This window comes from Perna viridis, chromosome 8 (genome assembly GCF_037379345.1).
Source record: "Perna viridis isolate PV_CMFRI_1.1 ecotype Kerala chromosome 8, ASM3737934v1, whole genome shotgun sequence".
Lineage (NCBI taxonomy): Eukaryota > Metazoa > Mollusca > Bivalvia > Mytilida > Mytilidae > Perna > Perna viridis.
In genome coordinates this window covers 1,672,370-1,691,413 of record NC_142452.1, presented here as the reverse complement: position 1 = coordinate 1,691,413, position 19,044 = coordinate 1,672,370, and the positions used below count along the sequence as shown (strand labels likewise).

General features: G+C 32.7%; 1 protein-coding gene across 2 annotated transcripts; it reads right to left on the bottom strand.

The window, feature by feature from the left end:
- Positions 1–332: 332 nt before the first annotated feature.
- On the bottom strand, positions 333–16,825 carry LOC148608887 (uncharacterized). Of its 2 annotated transcripts, none has more exons than XM_088542597.1 (4): positions 16,676–16,825; positions 1,737–1,906; positions 1,291–1,416; positions 333–606 (listed from the first exon to the last, which is right to left on the bottom strand). In XM_088542597.1, exons 1-4 carry the CDS (start codon positions 16,689–16,691, stop codon positions 445–447), a joined length of 474 nt encoding a protein of 157 aa, XP_088398723.1. In that variant the 5' UTR covers positions 16,692–16,825; the 3' UTR covers positions 333–444. The 2 variants fall into 2 exon arrangements, with proteins under 2 accessions (XP_088398723.1, XP_088398722.1); XM_088542596.1 differs by lacking the exon at positions 16,676–16,825 and adding an exon at positions 10,259–10,418.
- Positions 16,826–19,044: the final 2,219 nt, after the last annotated feature.

Sequence of the window (19,044 nt, the reverse complement as noted above, 5' to 3'; positions counted from 1 at the left end):
GCACCTGGTCCATGCTCCCAGTTTTTAATGGAATCCGAGTTGCTCATTTACTTTTGTTACTTTGTATGTATGATTTTAGTTACTTTATGTTCTTTGTTGTGTATGTCTGTTTTCCATGTCTGGTCCTTGTCCCTGGATTACATTCTTTTGATTACCGCTATAACCTTGGTTCCATTGATTACTCTTATTTAGCACTTTGTGGACAAATAAGTAGTAACGCAGAAAAAAAAACATAAACAGAAAACACAAATTAGTAAAACAAATATTTTGTTTTTTTGAAAAATGAAATACAATAAATGATGAAAATGAATATGGCATTACACAAGAGCAAGTGGTAACAAGCTCATTTATTGTTTCAATGAAAAAAAAACTGTTACAATGACAACTAAATGAATGAACTGTTAATACGTCTAGTCCTAATATACACATCGATGTAACTGTTAATCAGTATCCACTGTATGTTGATGAATATACAACAACACGTAGGACCACTATGATAACATAACATATTATCCCGGCTATGATACTGGCAATTATCAAATTTCTGGCCGATCTAGCTTTTTCCTCGGCTAAAGCGTAGTCACCACTATCAGCTGCACTGTTTGCCTGAAAAAATAATGATTAGAAGGTAAACTGTATACAGATTATAGATTTAATCACAAAAGTGTCATTATCAGTTAAAAGGCATTGATCTTAAAATAAAATAGTTATTGCAACCAAGAGTCAGTTGAGACATGCACAAAGGATTGTGACAAAGATCATCATTTCTTTCTTTTAAAGCAGGTGTTTAACATGTTTTTTGTACTGCTCTCATCCAATCTTGAGCAGATACTAAGCCAAATTGAATGCCATGAATGTATTGTGATGACAGTGAATTTTAAAAAATGTTGTATGAAAGATTTTCTGGCTTCTTGTTTCGTTTTGTGGTCATGTAAAGTAGTATTGCTATCGTTTTAAAAACCATGCTTACACCGTTTTAACAATTGCAATTACTTTTTATCAGATTCCACATTATTTTTGTGGTTAAAGGTGTCTGTTGGGAGGTAGGTAAATGATCAGCATCCCGAAACATTTCAGTTGAACCCCTGTTTGTTAAACATTCCGGAGCATTTCTGTGTTTTAAATTGTTATAAAATTTTATAGAGATCAAACAAGTAACCGCACGAAAACCGACGACGACATGGACGACGTCAACGACGACAGCTCCAATACGAACTACAAAAATGTTTGACCGCGAATTTTACTTTATTTTTTGCAGTCATATAAAAAAGATATATTGTATATACTAACGCTGCTAGCTGCAAAGATGGCACATAATCCTGTGGGCCAGAAACAACATAAACACACCAATATAGAGGCGACCAAATAGTTCTGTGGTCTTTGACCTACAACAATACCTGTCGGTTGTGATGTTACCTGCAATGTCAACGATAAGGTTACTAGATAAGGTAATGTTACGACGTTATTGATGCACGACATTAACAGGACTGTAGTCTATTTCTTTTGCATGAAATGTTTTTACTTTAACTGCGTTTTGTAAATTCAAGTGCATCGCCAACATATGTACGTAATTAGTTAGCCCTTTGCCTTTATCTTCTGCATTAATGTTTACAAAAAAATACAATGATTAAAGCAAGTAGAAACGGGATATAATAAAATTTAGGGGGGTCGCTCATATTATGCTAATTTCGAATTGAACGAGAGAGAGAAGCTTAGACATCCACTCATGTACTTACGACAACAGTAGACTGTTGCTGTTGTTGTTGTCCAAACCCTGTCTGGCCATATGCTTGTGGTTGTCCGTAGCCCTGTGGCTGGCCGTACGCTTGTGGATGGCCGTATGCCTGTGGCTGGCCGTATGCCTGGGATGGTGGGTAGGCCGTTTGTGGATAAGGTGGTGGCAGTTCTGTAGAGTAAATTATACCATATAAATTAAATTGAAAAGCACTCTAAATCTTTTTTTTTGTACAAATCAACAATTAGTTTTTTAAACATAATCAGTCATAAAATGAATAACTTAAAACGCAAAGGAACCAAGTTATAGAATCGTTTTAAATTTGTAAGTAACAAAGACATAAGAGATGGAAGACACGACAGAAAACTAAGAGATTATTTCTTGAAAATATGATTTGTATTTTCTACGACTTATCAAATAGATGTTATTTGTTGGGTCAAACACAAAGCATGGACATATGAAAATGCTTGAATAGCTTGAATTTAAAATAAATCTGTGGGTTTTCCGCCAAAGGTGGCTTTGTTTAGTAGTGTACCATTCCTTGTTAGATAATCATTGAAAGGAAATAATAAGATCACAGAACAATCAGACCTTGTTACCGTTTACAAAGAGTTGACTGACGTATCCGATGAGATTTTAAATACATGAATAAAAATTGACGTACATACAATAGGAGTAAAGACTGTTTTAAAGAATTTATCTAGTGTTAAATAAGACAATTTATTTACAAATTCAACATTCATTGTTTTCTTTGTGCCCCTCATTCAAATATAATTATGTAATTATTGTTCTGAATATACGATGTCAAAAAACATTCTTTCATACTTTCGATCGGCTTTATATTTTGTTTTAGCAGCTGTATGTCACTGAAATCACTTCATCGGCGTATTATCCAATATAAAATATTCTTAATGTAAACATAACTGTGATTAAGTCAGTTGTTGTGCTGCTCTTTAACAATTTAATTCTTAGTATAGGCATTTTAGTTCAAAGATAGTTCACAAACACAAATTATTCTGGCACCCAAACCTTTCTCAAACAATAGTTGATTAATAAATGAAACTCTTTGCACGAGTGCTTATACATATATACATGATGTAAAGCTGATCAATAAGTTTGAACATGTACCATACATAATGTGTAGTAGTCAAATAAATGCACTTCTCAAGCATATCTGCATATCATTAAAGCAAATTTATTCAACACCAAGCATATCATAATTCATGCATGAAATTAATTGAGACTTTAACTTATTTTTTACGATACACTTTAAATTTGTCATATTTCATGTAGCTTAGCAAACAAAAACGTAATCATTTACTTTGTTATTTTGAAATACATTTTTAAGAAAAATGTTATCGCGTGATTTAATCATATGGCCGTTACAACGTCCGACATATTTTGATTGGTAGGTAACAACATTCAAAATATTAGACTTCCTGGATGATAGGATGTTATGTTATATCTACTTACAAGGCCGAGAAGAAAGTGGGTTCTAAAAAAAGTTATACTTAACCAGGAATACGAAGACTTTGACATGGTGTCATATGCATATCTAGCGTACAAATCTCCACACCCCCTAAATCCAATATTTTAATAGCGCAATAAACGGAACCGCAGAGAAGTTCTAAGTCTTTGACTCGGACAGAGACCGAATTCAAAACGTCCTTCACCGCATTCTTCTTATTTTTTTTAAACAGACTGTGTAATTACAATACAACCGCCACAGCCTTCACCGCAGGTGCATTTTTGTATTTGGGGGGATGTTAAAAATAGATATTGTGCAATAAAAATAAATCTAGGAAATATAATGGCACACCCTAAAAAGTTGAAGCCGATGTATTGCCAATAAAAAGGACAGGTATTGTTATTATTTCATAAATTTTCGAAGAATGGTTTTTACAAACAAACGATCAATATAACCTTTAAGTAGAGATCACTAAAAGGTCTTCAATAAATGTAAACACACCTTAAAGTAAGCTCTGAAAGGCCCTGACAACAAAAATAATATAATATATAAAATAATATAATCCCCATCAACAGATCGATGACGTTTCTTAAAAAATATCGACACGAAGACACATTTATGACCAACAATGACATGAGAGCAAAATCATTCATCTTTCTACAAGACATCTTAGACATACTGGACAAACATAAGAAATCGACAAAATTAGATTATGGAGTAATCAAGGGAATCAAGGTTATAGTGGTAATAAAAAGAATGTAATCCAGGGACAAAGACCAGATATGGAAAAAAAACATACACAACAAAGAATTTGTAATAAGGCAACGTAAAAGCACCATAAGGAACAATGCAGGATCAGAAATTTACTAGAAGATCTCAAAAGAAATAAAATGTTTATCTTGATACTAAGACGACAGCAAAATGTTTCCAAATTATGGAAAAAATGAGTTTAATCGAAAAAAGCATTATTTAATATTGTCTGACCTGCGTATTTGTATTCGAATAAAGGATATAGTTTGAGATGACATTATTATTAAGTAGAGACTCAAGCTCAAAATAAAATGTGTTTTGAAAAAGTCAAGCCAATGTTATGATGAGAAAAACATTATCAAACACATCCTGTTTCTTTTAACCTTGAATTTAAAACGAAACATTGAAAATACCTGGACTGGCCCAATTGACATAACTGTATATGGGTTTTAACTCTTTATAACGGAAAGTGTGTGTAGTGTTGCATTTCTCTAGATAGATGACCTATAGATGGCAATTAAAATAGACCGAGAATCTACGGCGGGGGTTATATAGGACCAATGGACAGGCGCATGAAATATACGGTGGGGGTTGTATAGGGCCAATGGACAGGCGCATGAAATCTACGGCGGGGGTTTTATAAGACCAACAGACAGGCGCACGAACTATGCGGGGGTATATATGACAAATAGACAGGTACATGAAATCTGTGGTGGGGGTTATAAAGGACCAATGGACAGACGCATGAAATCTACGGCGGGGTCAAAGTGATACTGATGTTAAACGGAAATAAATCCAAGAGAGGGTTCAACTTCTAGAACAAATACGCCAGTCCCAATAACTCTGCTCTTTTGAAGAATTGATTAAATGTTTCAAATGGGTACATTGAGGAATATATTTTTATAAGATGGGAAAAATATTTGAAATGATACCTTCTACTGCAAACCAAGATTCATTTAGGAAATTTTATCATTTTAAAATATGGAAATTGAAATATGATATAATCTCTGTCATGACGACATGAGGCAGTAACCAATAACCTTGCTAGTTTTATAACTCCTTAACCTTTTAGAGTTAAAAAAAACAGATGCTTTTTTATAATTCCTTGTAAGACTTCAAGCTTTCTGTTTCCATTTTGTTGCTTTGTTCAGCATATGACTCTATCCAGCATTGAACTATGTTTAGCATATAAGTTTGTCCCTTTGTGCAGAAGTATGAATATTTGTGTGACAATAATTTGCAACAGTGGTTGACTCAAGCTGTACCCAACAATGATCTTTCATTAATATAAGTCATCATAACTTGATACTTGGTAACCTTATTGAATATTAACATCATTTTAACCAAATTGATTAATTATTGAAAAAAAATTCAATGCCTTACCCGACAATCATTAAAACATTAAAAAAAAATACTAGGTGAACTTTTCTGAAAATTTGTTTATTTATTTGCATATGAATAGTCCATATAATATCAGTTTTGTACGAAAATTGAATTATGGGTTTTTTGCAAAATAGTGTTTTTTTTACATAAGCAAATACATGGAAATTACCCCCCTTTTTCTTATTTTGGTAAATTGAAAGCCTAGTATCCCTTCTACAAAATGGATAGAATAAAATTTTATTTTAAATCTGATATGGTAATCCTTTTAAAGTGAATTTGACTTAACATTCAGTCATTTATTTAAATATATTGTCAAAATGACCTTTAAAACCAGATATGGTTCAGTTTGGCCATTGATTCAGATTTCGAAAAAATAGCAATATTTTAGTCTTCAATGTTCAAAATCTACACGGTGAATTTTCTTTAAAAAAAAATGCCAAATGATTCGCCACAGTTTGAGTAATATCATGTACAAATTGAAAGAAAATTGAATTATGGGAAAATTTTGGGGGTACCCCAGGTCTACTACCTTAACTTCATTTACTTGCTCCTTTTTATTATAAAATTGTTTCCATTATATAATTATTGTTGTTTTCATTATCATTATTTGTTCTATTTCTTTGCGCTTTTACATTGTAGCTAGTGTTTAGTTAATAAGTATGAGTTGGCAGTGGGTGAGTCATCATATCTAAAGATTATCATTAAAACTGATCAAACACGTTTGTAATGTTCTAAAACAACACTTTTTTCATAATTTTTGACTGGTTATAGTGTAAAAATTCTAACGGGAAATTTCCAAATTCTTTTCTCTAGTAGAATGTAACCAAGCCGTAATTGTTAATAAAACCAGTGATTTACTTTCATTTGCTCTCTTATTGTTCTTATATTGTTCTTATATTTTCTATGAGATCTAGTGATGGATTCCCATCCAAAGTTTTATGGGATTAAGATGTACATGAATTATTAATCAAAAGTTCTGTCTTTATTATGTAAACAGTTTTATTTTATAGTTAGAAAATCTTTTTTTTATCTAATTTCTAGTTTTTACTTCCTTTTTTTTTCTGTACAATCTTTCTTATCTCGTCGAATTATGCCATGGTGGAAGTTATTATTCCAACATAGCTAAATTTGGATTAAAAATCCTTCATTTTTTTCAAAATGTGATGTCTGCGCCACAAAATCTTCATAAATTAATAGAAAGGAAACAAATATCAATAATAGATTATTACATAAGTTGATATTTAAGCATTTCATGCTAAAAGGGCTTCCTGGTTTTTCAAAACAAAAGAAAATCAACTATTTACACCGTTGTTTATGACTCGAATGCACAGTCTACGCATTTAACTTTACAGATATTCAAAGGTTTTTCCACCTTTTTCTGCCAGTAAAATTTTCGTTGGGCTTAAAAAACATTTTTCACAAAAATTAAGTGAACTAACTTGTTAATGAGCATCAAGCGTTAAGTATCAGTTTTTTTTTATAAAAAATCAGACAGGAAGTGATTCATGCATGTCAAACACCCATTGAATTCAATGTTATTTCTGGTTCAAAAGTGCAGATCTGAATACAGAAATAATTATCATTATATAAAAATATAGCATATGTAGACTGAAAGTATTGTTTGTTTAGTTGTTTTTTCTACACCGTGAATCATCTTACAATTGTCGCCCCGTGCAGGTCTTTTGCTCTTTAATATGTTTGATTAGATAATTTACCATTTTCTTATAATTTGCTACATTTGAATATGAAGACAAATGGAGTCAAACTACATATTTAGCTAGTTGGTTTATGCTTCACAAGCAGATTGATGAAGCCGTAAATTAAATTTACTCGAATTTTACATTTTTCCTATGATGTGTAAATGTACTAAAATATACATTCACACACATGGTTAATTTTTAATGTTATCTTCATGTGCAAGATGCTATTATTTATCTTGTGCTGTGTATTGAATATAACTGTATTTTACAGGGCATTAACATTTATTGGCAATAAAGCATAGAACCCTAGAGATTAGAGTTTACTTCTATCAAACTCCTAGAAATAGAGGTTGTGACATAAATGACAACATATATTCCCGCATATCGTGGTATGGAAACTTGTGGACCAGAATAAAGTTGTTTTCCTTGTTATTGAGTATTTTGCGTATTATAATGATCCTGACAAACGAGAGAGTCAATAAAGAAGTGTCAACCGAACGGGACCGCTACTGTCGGCCGGCGAGCTCCGCTCGTGTTTAGTTTAGTTTAAACATGTTTTATTTGCGTAATTATGCAAAAGGGATTAGACTCAAGTTAGACAAACTTATGAAGTCTTCTCCCATATACAGTGTGTAACAATACATATTGAAAGCATGCAAAAACAATACAATAAATATATAAACATAATATTGACATGATATAACTAGCAAATATTGTGATGATGTGATGATGTATGTGGTTGTTATAAATATACTTACAGTATCAATGATACTGATTATACAATAAGGAACATCCTTTTATATAATTATATACATGACTAAAAATTACTGTATTTTGCTCATCGGTAAGAGCCGGGTGATCACACGTTAAGGTACTTAAATTTACTCGACAATTTTCCGGTAACCAATTTAGATTAATAATGAGTCAGTTTCTAATATCAGAATAGTCAGGACATTCAAAGAAAAATGATTTGAATCTTCAATGCTAGCACCACATCGGCAGGATGGATCAGTTATAATGTTAACTCTCGAGAGATCATAATTTAAAAAGGAGGCCGAACATCGTATTTGTGTTAAAATAATGTTTAATGTACGATTTCCAAACTCGAAATATTTAGGAACTCTGTTTGCTGGATTTGATTTACTCCTCTTTAATTTTTTTTTAAATTTACATATAGATTCAATGTTACGTGTAGACAAATTGAGTTCATTCCATAACCGTATATTTGATGGTGAAAACGAGTCTTGTGTCATAGACAGTCGACAAAAAGTCATTTCCATTACGTAAAGGGTAAACTGTTGTACTCTGAATTGTTGGTGGGATCAAATTGTATCAATATTCTGGAGCATTATTATGTTGAATACTATAGAACAACTGAGTTTTCTTCTTTCACGTCTTTCTGCTAGAGTTTCCCATCCGATTTCACTATAAATGATTCGTGCACTAGTAAAGATTTGGAAGTCCAGTTACTATTCGAGCAGCCTCTAGCTGCAATTGTTAAAGTTTATTGCAATAACCCGCGCCCATATTGTTCCAAACTTCACATGCATAATCAAATAACGGTCGAATAAAAGTAAGATATAGTGATTCAAGATTCTTTCTTCCTAAACTATACTTAAGTTTCCGTAATACATTTAAATGTTTCGATACATTTTTGATTATACATTCAACATGATTATTCCATTTTGCATCGTTACTAAATGTTGCACCTAATGTTTATGCATATCTTTAACTGGTATATTTTTATCATTAAATACAAAGTTTATTTCGGGAGTTTCAATATTAGAAAACAACATAATTTCCGTTTTGTCAGGATTAAAAGACATGAGCCATTTTTGGACCAATCACTTAGCTCTCTGAGGCCATGACCAATCACTGTCTCTATGTGTGATAAGTCACGATCAGAGTAGCTTAGAGTCGTGTCGACTGCAAATAGTCTACATAAGGACAAAAGATTTTCAGCAATATCATTGATATATATTAAAAATAACTGAGGACCTCAAACTGAGCATTGAGGCACACCAGCTGTAAAGTTGAAAGGTTGCGAAGACGATTGTTTGATTACTACCCTTTGTTTTCTATTGTCTAAATAACTTTGAAACCAATTCAATAAATTTCCACATATACCATATGACTTCATTTTGTGTAATAACCCATGATGCCATACTTTATCAAAAGCTTTTGAAAAATCGCAAAACACAAAACAACTTATCTCCTTATTTTCTAAAGAATTTGAAATACAATTATAAATTTCTATTAGTTGATGAACTGTAGAACATTGTGGAAGAAAACCAGACCGATATTCATAAATGAGCTTATTTCTTTGTAAATGGTTAAACACATGTTTATAAGCAATGCGTTCCATCACTTTTCCAACACAACTTATCAGGAATATTGGCCTATAATTAGATGGAAGAGAATTGTCTCCTTTTTTTAAAGATCGCAATTACATTTGCAATTTTCCAGCTGGTGAGAAACTTATATTGTTCTAGGGATTTCTTATTAAATATAATTCTTAAAGGAATTGCTACTTTTTCGGGACATATTTTCAACATTCTATGACTTATCATGTCAGGGCCAGATGCTTTATGGGGATCTAATGTTTTTATTAAGTCTACGATTTCAGATTCATTTATTTCAAGTTCTGTGAAGAAAATATTTGTATTTTCTTCAAAATCAGGAACATTCTCGTCCTCCAGAGAGGAAATTAGACTGAAGTATTTATTAAGCAAATTACATTTATCGTCGCCTCCGTATGCGGTATCACCAATATTTTCGTCATTAATAATATTTTTAAGTGGGGGTATTTCACAAGAGCCCTTATGAGATTTTATAAGCATCTTCATTAGTTTCCAATAAGTTTTCGAGTTAGCAGGATTCATTATTGAGTATAATATTATCCAAACTTTTTTCGATTTTTTCTTTTAAATGTTTTTTTTAAGATTATTTACTTTGTTTCTTTGTTTTTTGTATTTATTAATGTCAGTTCCTCTTTTAGTTTTTAGGGCCTTTTTACGAAATCGGTCCCTCGTTTTACAATATGTATATTCAAGTTACACGACGCATCAGCCGGACCAAAATATTATTAGCGTTTAAACAAAGTTTCGATCAAAGGTATTACTAAAACTTAACATAAAAATCACATATTATACACGACAATATTGTCCTTTGTTTTAAATTAGAACTCTCGACAGAGAAATATATTTAAACTAAATTATTTACCTTGTTCCTTTTCCATGTTAATCGTTCGCTTATACTACTATATCTGATACACTATTATATGCGCAGTGGTAATTTTGAAATACAAGGTAAACATTTGAAACGTAAATACCAATGTCGGTTTTCCCCAAACATCATACACACGTATAAGCTTTGGACAAGGTGAGGCTATGATAACAGTTTTAAATTTGTGATAAATCATAACAACTATACTAGTGTGTAGTGTGGTAATCAAATCACAATCTCATTGACTGAGTCAATGTCTTGAACCATCTAACACGACTTTATCGGGCAATTGTCATACCTTTTTTTCCTAATTAGTTTTTGTTTTGTGAATACTGTTTTAGTTTGATATGTGCTGTTTCAATCAGGAATCACTTGCAGTTTGTCTCATATCAGTTAAGACAGTTACGAATGTCATAACAAAACACATTTGGTTAAGTAGGTAAGAGGCAGTATTATGCAAAAAGTTGAAAGGATTGAATACCTATGAAGCCATGGAATCATAATTAATAGATAAATATACATAATATATAGTTGTATAGTTATGATTTATAAATATAGGGGCGACTCTAATAATATTTCAATATTCCGATTTTTTTTAGTCACAAATAACAAGCTCACTTTATTAGAAAATGTAAATAGTTAAATTTGTACTTTACAATTCAAGCAGGATTCAGGTTTTGGGCGAAAAACATTGTCGAGTACAGCTAAACTGTAATTTACTGCATAAATTACATGACTATGAGTTATAAAGCACCGGCACTTCAATATTCCAAACAAAAGCCGTCGTATTAAGTCATAAATTCTCAGTACAAAAGTAGTCAAACAAAACTATTATAAATTATTATCGGCCAAGAAGGAAGTAAGGTATTATTGTATGTCGATAAGTATTACTAAACAACCCCGGTGGAGTTGTTGCCTCTTCGAAATATTCACCACTTCCTTACTTTTTTATAAAGTTGCGTTAATCTTATCCTTACTTTTTTATAATGTAAACAGTGTACATAGAGAATAATGCTTTTCAATAGGAGTGCAAAAAAAATGAGTTCAATCGAAAATATTAACATTTATTATAGCCTGACCTGCGTATTTATATTCGAAAATAGGACATAGTTTAAGAAGGTAGTATTATATTAAGTATAGACTAAAACTCAAAACAAAATGTGTTTTAAAAACTCAAGCCAATGCTATGATGAGAAAAACATTATCAAACATATCCGGTTTATTTTAAGCTTGAATTTATCGATATACATAAGTGTATATGGGTTTTCCGGTATTCAACTCTTTATAACGGAAAGTGTGTGTTGTGTTGTATTTCTCTAGGTAGATCAGCTGTAGATGTCAATTACAATAGACCGAGAATCAATTTTGAAAATAACATAAACTATAATTTTCCATCTAATAAATTGAAAAACTCTCCATAAAATCATGTTTCTACAACAAATCCTTAAACGCGCTCAAGTTTTTGTCATCTTCTATAAGTGAATGTTTTTCCTACCGAAAAAAAAAATTATAATATTATAATGTGTTCATCATGATTTGTTTTAGATTGTCACCCTCGTATTTCTTTAATTTATAACATGTTATCTATGGGTAATAACCAATTGGTGCCAATAATTTTTTGTCCATTTTCTGCTGTCTATTGTACACAGATGAATAATATAACAGAACAAACAGATGTCATGTTACAATTTTGAAAAAAAGAACGGACATAATATCTACATTCTCTCCGCGACATGTCACTTCTGAACGATGATTTTTTATTCTTACCACTCTACTATCTTGCACGTGCGTGTTGCTGTAGAGCTTTCAGCCGCAGCTTGAGTTGTACTCGCTGTACATTTTGTGTATGAATTCTATTATACAGTTATTAAATGGGTTGGATGCAATAGACCAGAATATTTGTCCTGAGGTACTGAGAACACTGCTTTATTACTTAATTTGTCTATGAGATATAATAAAGAATGGAAATGGGGAATATGTCAAAGAGACAACCATTCGACCAGGAATAGGAAATTGACCGCTCCGCGTCAACGAACTGGCAGACGAGAGTCACATCTACGTTTTTACACACGAGTTTTTTGTGTGTAAATTCTCATTCAATGATGCGCTTAAAAAAAGTTCAACCAACCAAAAGGCTTAGATAAAGGTCATTATGGGGTCAGTGCAATAGACTCCTCAAGGAGAATATTGCACCGTGCAATAGTACATCAACAGATCGCCCTGTCCTGAATAAATTTTGAAAATAGAGAAAAATATGTGTATATTTAATAAACAAGATAAAACTAAACTATTTGTGAATTTTCTGTTTCATGCGCTTCAGTTGGTTGGATATGTATGGTATTACACCTTACATCTCTGAAATCTGAAGTATACGCATTTGAACCCTTAACTTCTTACTAAAACGTCATCCCTTACTAAAAGGGAAGATTTTTAGGAGATAGACGTTCCCAATCGGAAGATTATCCTTTAATAAAAAGTGTTGTCGGAAATCTTGACTGAATATATTACTGCATGATAAGCTGTCAACATATGACAATAAAATCAAAGAAAAATAAACGACAAAGCACTTGTTCCTAATTTTGCTCCTTTCAATGTCATCATTAAACTTGGTTTCCGCTATATACGATACAAGGAAGTTACGCAAATAAAAATTTCCGTATGCGAAATGAACGACTTAACACTGATATTTGATAATTGCTGATTCAAATGTTAACAACTTGCATTTTTTGGCGTGTTTGTTTTGAGAACTTTGCATGTTGTTTTTCAAATTGCAATTTTTCATAATTAGTATCATTGTTTACCCCCCCCCCAAAAAAAAAAAAAAAAAAAAAAAAAAAAAAAAACGTTTTTTTAAGATTACTTTTTTTTGTGGGTTATTACTTACTGTCTTTATTGTATATTTGTTGTATGTTTTTTTTTATTTGTTCGTGTTTAAATTTGTCTCATTTTTTATGTTTATATTGTTCAAACGTAAATAATGCGATTATTTACAACATGTCTTGTGCAATTAGAGTCGGGGGATTATTTTAAACACTTAAGTACCATTCTGTTTAAGAATCAGGCAATTGGTGGCACATCATTTTTGCCACAGATATATTCATTACACTTAGAAAACAACTGAAAAGTTGTTTCAATTTATCCTGAAGCATCTGTGACGTAGATATATTTTGACTGCTTATATAAGGAAAAAGTGCGGAATAATTTTTTATGGTTACTTCTGGAGGTTATTGGGTATAAATACTTGATTAATGCAATAAAATCTCTGTGATTTTTTTCTTCATGTGCCACACCTTATACACATTTTGCCTGATTTATAGATAGAGAAGTACTTAAAACAGTATTTTTGCACAGCGTTGGAATACGTCTTCATGGGAAATTATATTTATCGCTGTTTTAATGGAGTTAATTAATTTTTTAAAAAATAAATAAAACTCAATAGTTAGATGGTTCAGAGATAATAGATATATAGATAAACACGCGTACAAAGACCAAAGCATATTAAGGTATCTGCTTCCTATCGGGAACCTATTTTCATCACCTTTTCATTTTAAAGAAATAATTAAAAGTACTCGTCAAATGAATCTTGCATTATTATTATTATTTCTTCACTCAAAAGAAATTAAACAAGTCAAGGGTATTAACTGATCTTAAAAGCTCATTATTGGTCATAAATCAAACTACTAAAACAAATACCTAATTCCTACATTTAATTGGAGTGATATTGGTTAAAATTTAGAAATTATGAACAAAATCAGATCAATTAATTCTATGGTGTAGTTAAAATGAGAGTTCTACTAATATGGTCTCCCAACTCTACGATAACTATGTTATGGTTACTTTTTTGTTATTTTGTTTTTCTATGTTTGATTTTGTTTTTATTTGCTTTTCTTTTTTTACATAAAATATTTCGTGGTCGATTGTATTTCCATTTCGTTCGTATTATCATCCTACAGTTAGAATGTTAACGAGAAATCTAATATCACAATATTGCACAGTTATAGAAAGATTCCGTCAAAATAGCAAGTGAATGCTTCGTAGGTGCGAAAAGTACTAAATGACAACCCATAGTGTATGGTTCCCTTCATGTCAAGTTTGAGATGAAAACAATGAAATTTCGATTATAAATTATGAAATACAAATGTGAACCGTCCTATGACAATTATGCAAGTTTTGACATTCCTTCCAAAAGGGTGGGCATGGTTGTTATCCCGAAAATGTTCACTGACTGGACAATACTTTCCGTCGGCGACGCTTTGTTTGTGCTCTACAAAACGATCAATTAACCTCCAATAAGACTCGCCCACGTAAACAATTTTGCAGCGTTTGCAAACACAGCGTAACTGACGTTTTCTGATGAACAGTTGCAACCGTCGACGTTGGCTGGTCAGAAGACCCCGTCAGTTTTCCAAGTAAATGACATGTCGAACAGCCTGATCGCTTACATTGTCGTATGCCTTTGTGACTGACAGGAGGGCGTCTAGTTACCTCCTGAAAGAACTAGGAAAGCTTTTAGACTCTTCCCTTTTCTATAGTCAGTAATACGAAGCGAATCGTTGAATACTGGCGACTTAAATTCATATTAGAGCACTATATATTTAAAGTTGCGACTACTTTAATAAGTATTTTTTTGTAGTACAACATTATGAGGATGGTATGTCAAAATCAAAAGGGACACGGTCACTTGTGTTTTCCATCATCTTTTTCATAGATTTATTAACATGGGTAACCGATCCAGAACATTGCTAGGATAGCCTCTCTTTACAAAGAAGGATTTCATCGTGACACATTGAAACCTGAAATCTAGGTCGTCGCTGCAAAAACTTCCAAGTCTCAGTAACTGTAACTTGAGAAATGGTATTTTTGCATGGACTGATAATGTAGTAAAAAATGACATCCGTGGCTTTGTAACTGGTATAGAAATTTTACTACCTTGGATTTTACAATTGGTGCGAGGAACGAAAGGCTCTCGTGGGTGATGTTGAAAATGTATTTAATGGCATGATGGTAAGAGGAAACAAAGTTGATGAACGATATTAAATCGTGTTCTTCATCGGAGGCCACCCCAAACACATCATCTATGTATCTTTTGTAAAGATCTGGTACGGGGCCTAAGTACTAAGAGAACTTTTTTCCTCCAGGTAACCAACAAAAAGAGAAGCAAAGTTGAGTCCCATTTTGGTTCCCATTGCCAACCAGCCTGACTTGCTATAGTGTTTGCCACCAAACTGAAAGGTATTAAGGTTGAGGGCAGGTTCGGCAAGCCTGATGATAATGTCAGTTTTGACATAGTGCTGTAAAGGAAATGCCTCAGAGCTATAGTAGTATCATTGTTTGGGATGCTTACATAGAGATGTCACATCCATAGACAAAATTTTGAAGTCTGAATTCTCTGGCAAGAAATCAATAATTTTGAGGTTCTCCACGATGGCAAAACTGTCCTTGAGAAAACTAGAAATGTATTCAGCTACCTGCTGTGACAATCGGTCTCCCAGGTTTCCTAATTTTATGTATTTTGGGAAGTATATAGAAACGTGATGTTCTGGGTTGAGAAACAACCAAATTGCAAGCCTCTTCTGAGAGATCCCGATTATTATTACCTATTGATGTCAACATGTATTCCTTAACTGTTTTCTTGTTATTTTTGGTGTTGTTAGCTTTTTATTTTTTTGTAAAATTTTGAATCTGAAAGTCCTCTTTCGAGACATAGCATTAAACAATGGGTACAGGTGTAGAATAGACACAAAATTCAATCCTTTTGTCAGAAGACTTTTTTTAGAGTCGCTATGGGCTACCGAGTCTGGACTACAACAATCTCGTCAACATTGCCATTATTTAGCTGGGGTTGCACGTGGATATGAGAAGTAGTTGCAGTGAAAATTGTAATGAACGCTAATGGACAAACGGTAGAACGGGCGATCGGACAAATAACACAATTATCACTAAATACATGTACCTCCAGCTTTCAAAGTGAGCTATAATACAGAACTAGAAACAAATATTTTACTATTTGTTAGTATGCAAAATATCTAGAAATCTGAAAGTTGGACTTTTTAGAAATTCAAAACATACGACTTGAATTGACAAAGATACTACCATAGGTAACGAATCATTTGACAGAAAAACTTAAATATGAATGAATCATTCCGTAATATACACTTAAGGAGATATTTAGATACACAAATACAAAAACAGACGTTGAGTACACAGGAAACTTCAATTTAATGACATGTTAATAATTATTAAAACAACTTAATAAATGTTAAAAGTGGGCAATCTTTTTTTTAAATAGTACTTGTTTGTTGATAACTCCTTGAACATTTTTACCTGTCATATTTACCAAATGAGTCAGACACTTATTTTTTAAATAATTTTCATAACTCATCAATTAAGTTATAGATAAACAAAATTGCTCACCTTGTCCCTTCTCCATGATAATTTTCAAGTGTCTTTAATCGACGTTTCCGTTTGCAACGGGTGAACAATAATACGCAGTTTTTATACTTGAGTACACCGGTGACGAATTAAATGTGTAAAATCAGATAGTATTAAAATCATTATTGATGGATTTTCCCTGTGTACTTTACAGAGGTAAACTGCCAATAAGTTAAAGCTAAAGAATGATTTGATTAGAAAAAAAAATAACAACAATGTAATAGTATGTCAGTATTCAAAGTACCATCACCAATTGAAATCATCTGACATAATTATCATGCCTTGGTTTCAGATGGAGATGTCGTTACTGTTTTAGTTGTTACATTTTTTGTTTTGAATCACTTAATTCATGTCTCGTATCAATTCATTTATGTTACACATAGTTTTAATCTGGTTTCCTACAAGTACCAAATACATGTCGCTTAACTTTGGTAAAACATTTGGTGTGAAGAAGATATTCTAGAACGTTGCTGAGATGCATTATTTCGTACAAAATCTTCAAATAAGGGTTTTCAATGAAAACAACTGACCTATAAAATTTCAGCAATTGTTCCGTTTATCCCTCCCATGTGCGGGTCCGGGGGTCCTGGTCGCAGCAGCACTAAGCTTGTCGTAAAAGACGACTAAATAGTGCTCAGAACCCTGGCCGGGGGTAGGACGCTCCGTCGACAGAACAACTGGCTTGTATGCCCCAGGTGGTGGAATGGGGTACCGCTGGCATGTTATATGCTCCGTCGTCAGGCCATAATACGAAAATCTGACCGCAAGCCATAGTGGTGCAACATGTTGGGAAAAATGCCGCTTTCGTTCCTCCTACGTTAAAGAACCCTTCTGTAGCATTCTATCGGATTAAGAACCATTGGGCTCCACCACATGAGGCTAAATTGCCCGACCCTACCCACCTCTCCCAATTTCCAGTGGCCGACCCCATTATCCTTGTGTCCCATTTTTCATTTCATTATAATTTCATGTTCACTTTATCATCCATTTCATGTTCATCGTCTGGATATAGCTGAAATATTGCTGTTCGGGCGTTAAACTCCAACAATCAATCAACCGTGTATCCCAGGATGCGTAAAAGGTGCGTATGAGTTCCTTCTAACCTATCATTAACACTGTTTCCAACTGTTAAATGTACGCAGCAAATATTAAGGCCCTCTTGCACTTCGTACAACGAATTTAGCGAACTGTTAACGAGTTGGAAAAAAAAACAACAGAAAAGCAGCCTGTCGGTCACCTGTCAGTAGTTCATGTAATATTTTTACCATTTTGTTAGTTTTGTACAAGTAGTTCTAGTTAAAGTCGATAGAATATCGTTAAGTTCTGTTTTATTTACATCATGCATTACTTCTTTATTTCGCCTATATTTAACAGGAAATCCGTATTTTTTGCTGTATTTGATAACGAGATGCATTTACGAAAGCCTTGTATAGATGGAGGATAAGACTTGTATATATAAAAGTTACGACTGGTATGGAAGGAGGATAAGGCTTGTATATATAAAAGTTACGACTGGTATAGATGGAGGATAATACTTGTATGTATAAAGGTTAAGACTGGTATAGATGGAGAATAAGACTTGTATGTATAAAAGATAAGACTGGTATAGATGAAGAATAAGATTTGTATATATATAAAAGTTAAGACTGGTATAGATGGAGGATAAGACATATAGATGGAGGATAAGGCTTGTATATATAAAAGTTAAGACTTGTATAGATGGAGGATAAGACTTGTATATATAAAAGATAAGACTGGTAAAGATGGAGGATAAGACTGGTAGAGATGGAGGATGATACTGGTAAAAATGGAGGATAAGACTTGTATAGATGGGGGATAAGACTGGTAAAGATGGAGGATAACATTGTGTAGATGGAGGATAAGGCTTGTACAGATGGAGGATAAGACTTGTATAGATGGGGGATAAGACTGGTAAAGATGGAGGATAAGACTTGTATAGATGGAGGATAAGGCTTGTACAGATGGAGGATAAGACTGGTATAGATGGAAGATATGACTGGTGTAGACTATTTAAATTGAAAGTTTTTTTTTAAATTTCAGCCCAAATTCAATGCAAATATGTTTTTGTTTTTATTACTTACGACGAATAAGTTTGCAGTAATAAAATGTATACATTTAAAATTCAATTCAAACATGATTAAAGTTTACCGCTATATCCTAAATTTATATAACCCCGAACCCCTTCATTCCAGTGTAAAGATAATAGCTGTGTACAATATTTTAATTTACTAAGCTTGGAATATCAGTAGATCACTATGGCGCACCTATATTTGCTCAAGGAAATATTCCTTAATATAGTCTTACATGTAACTCCCATAATCCAAAATATA

Bases quoted from the DNA above. Each gene is read 5' to 3' on its own strand.
- LOC148608887 (XM_088542597.1), bottom strand. The intron at 1,417-1,736 runs GTAAGTACATGA...TTGACATTGCAG, and splicing joins AGCAACAGTCTACTGTTGTC to GTAACATCACAACCGACAGG. The intron at 607-1,290 runs GTTAGTATATAC...TTATTTTTTCAG, and splicing joins CCATCTTTGCAGCTAGCAGC to GCAAACAGTGCAGCTGATAG.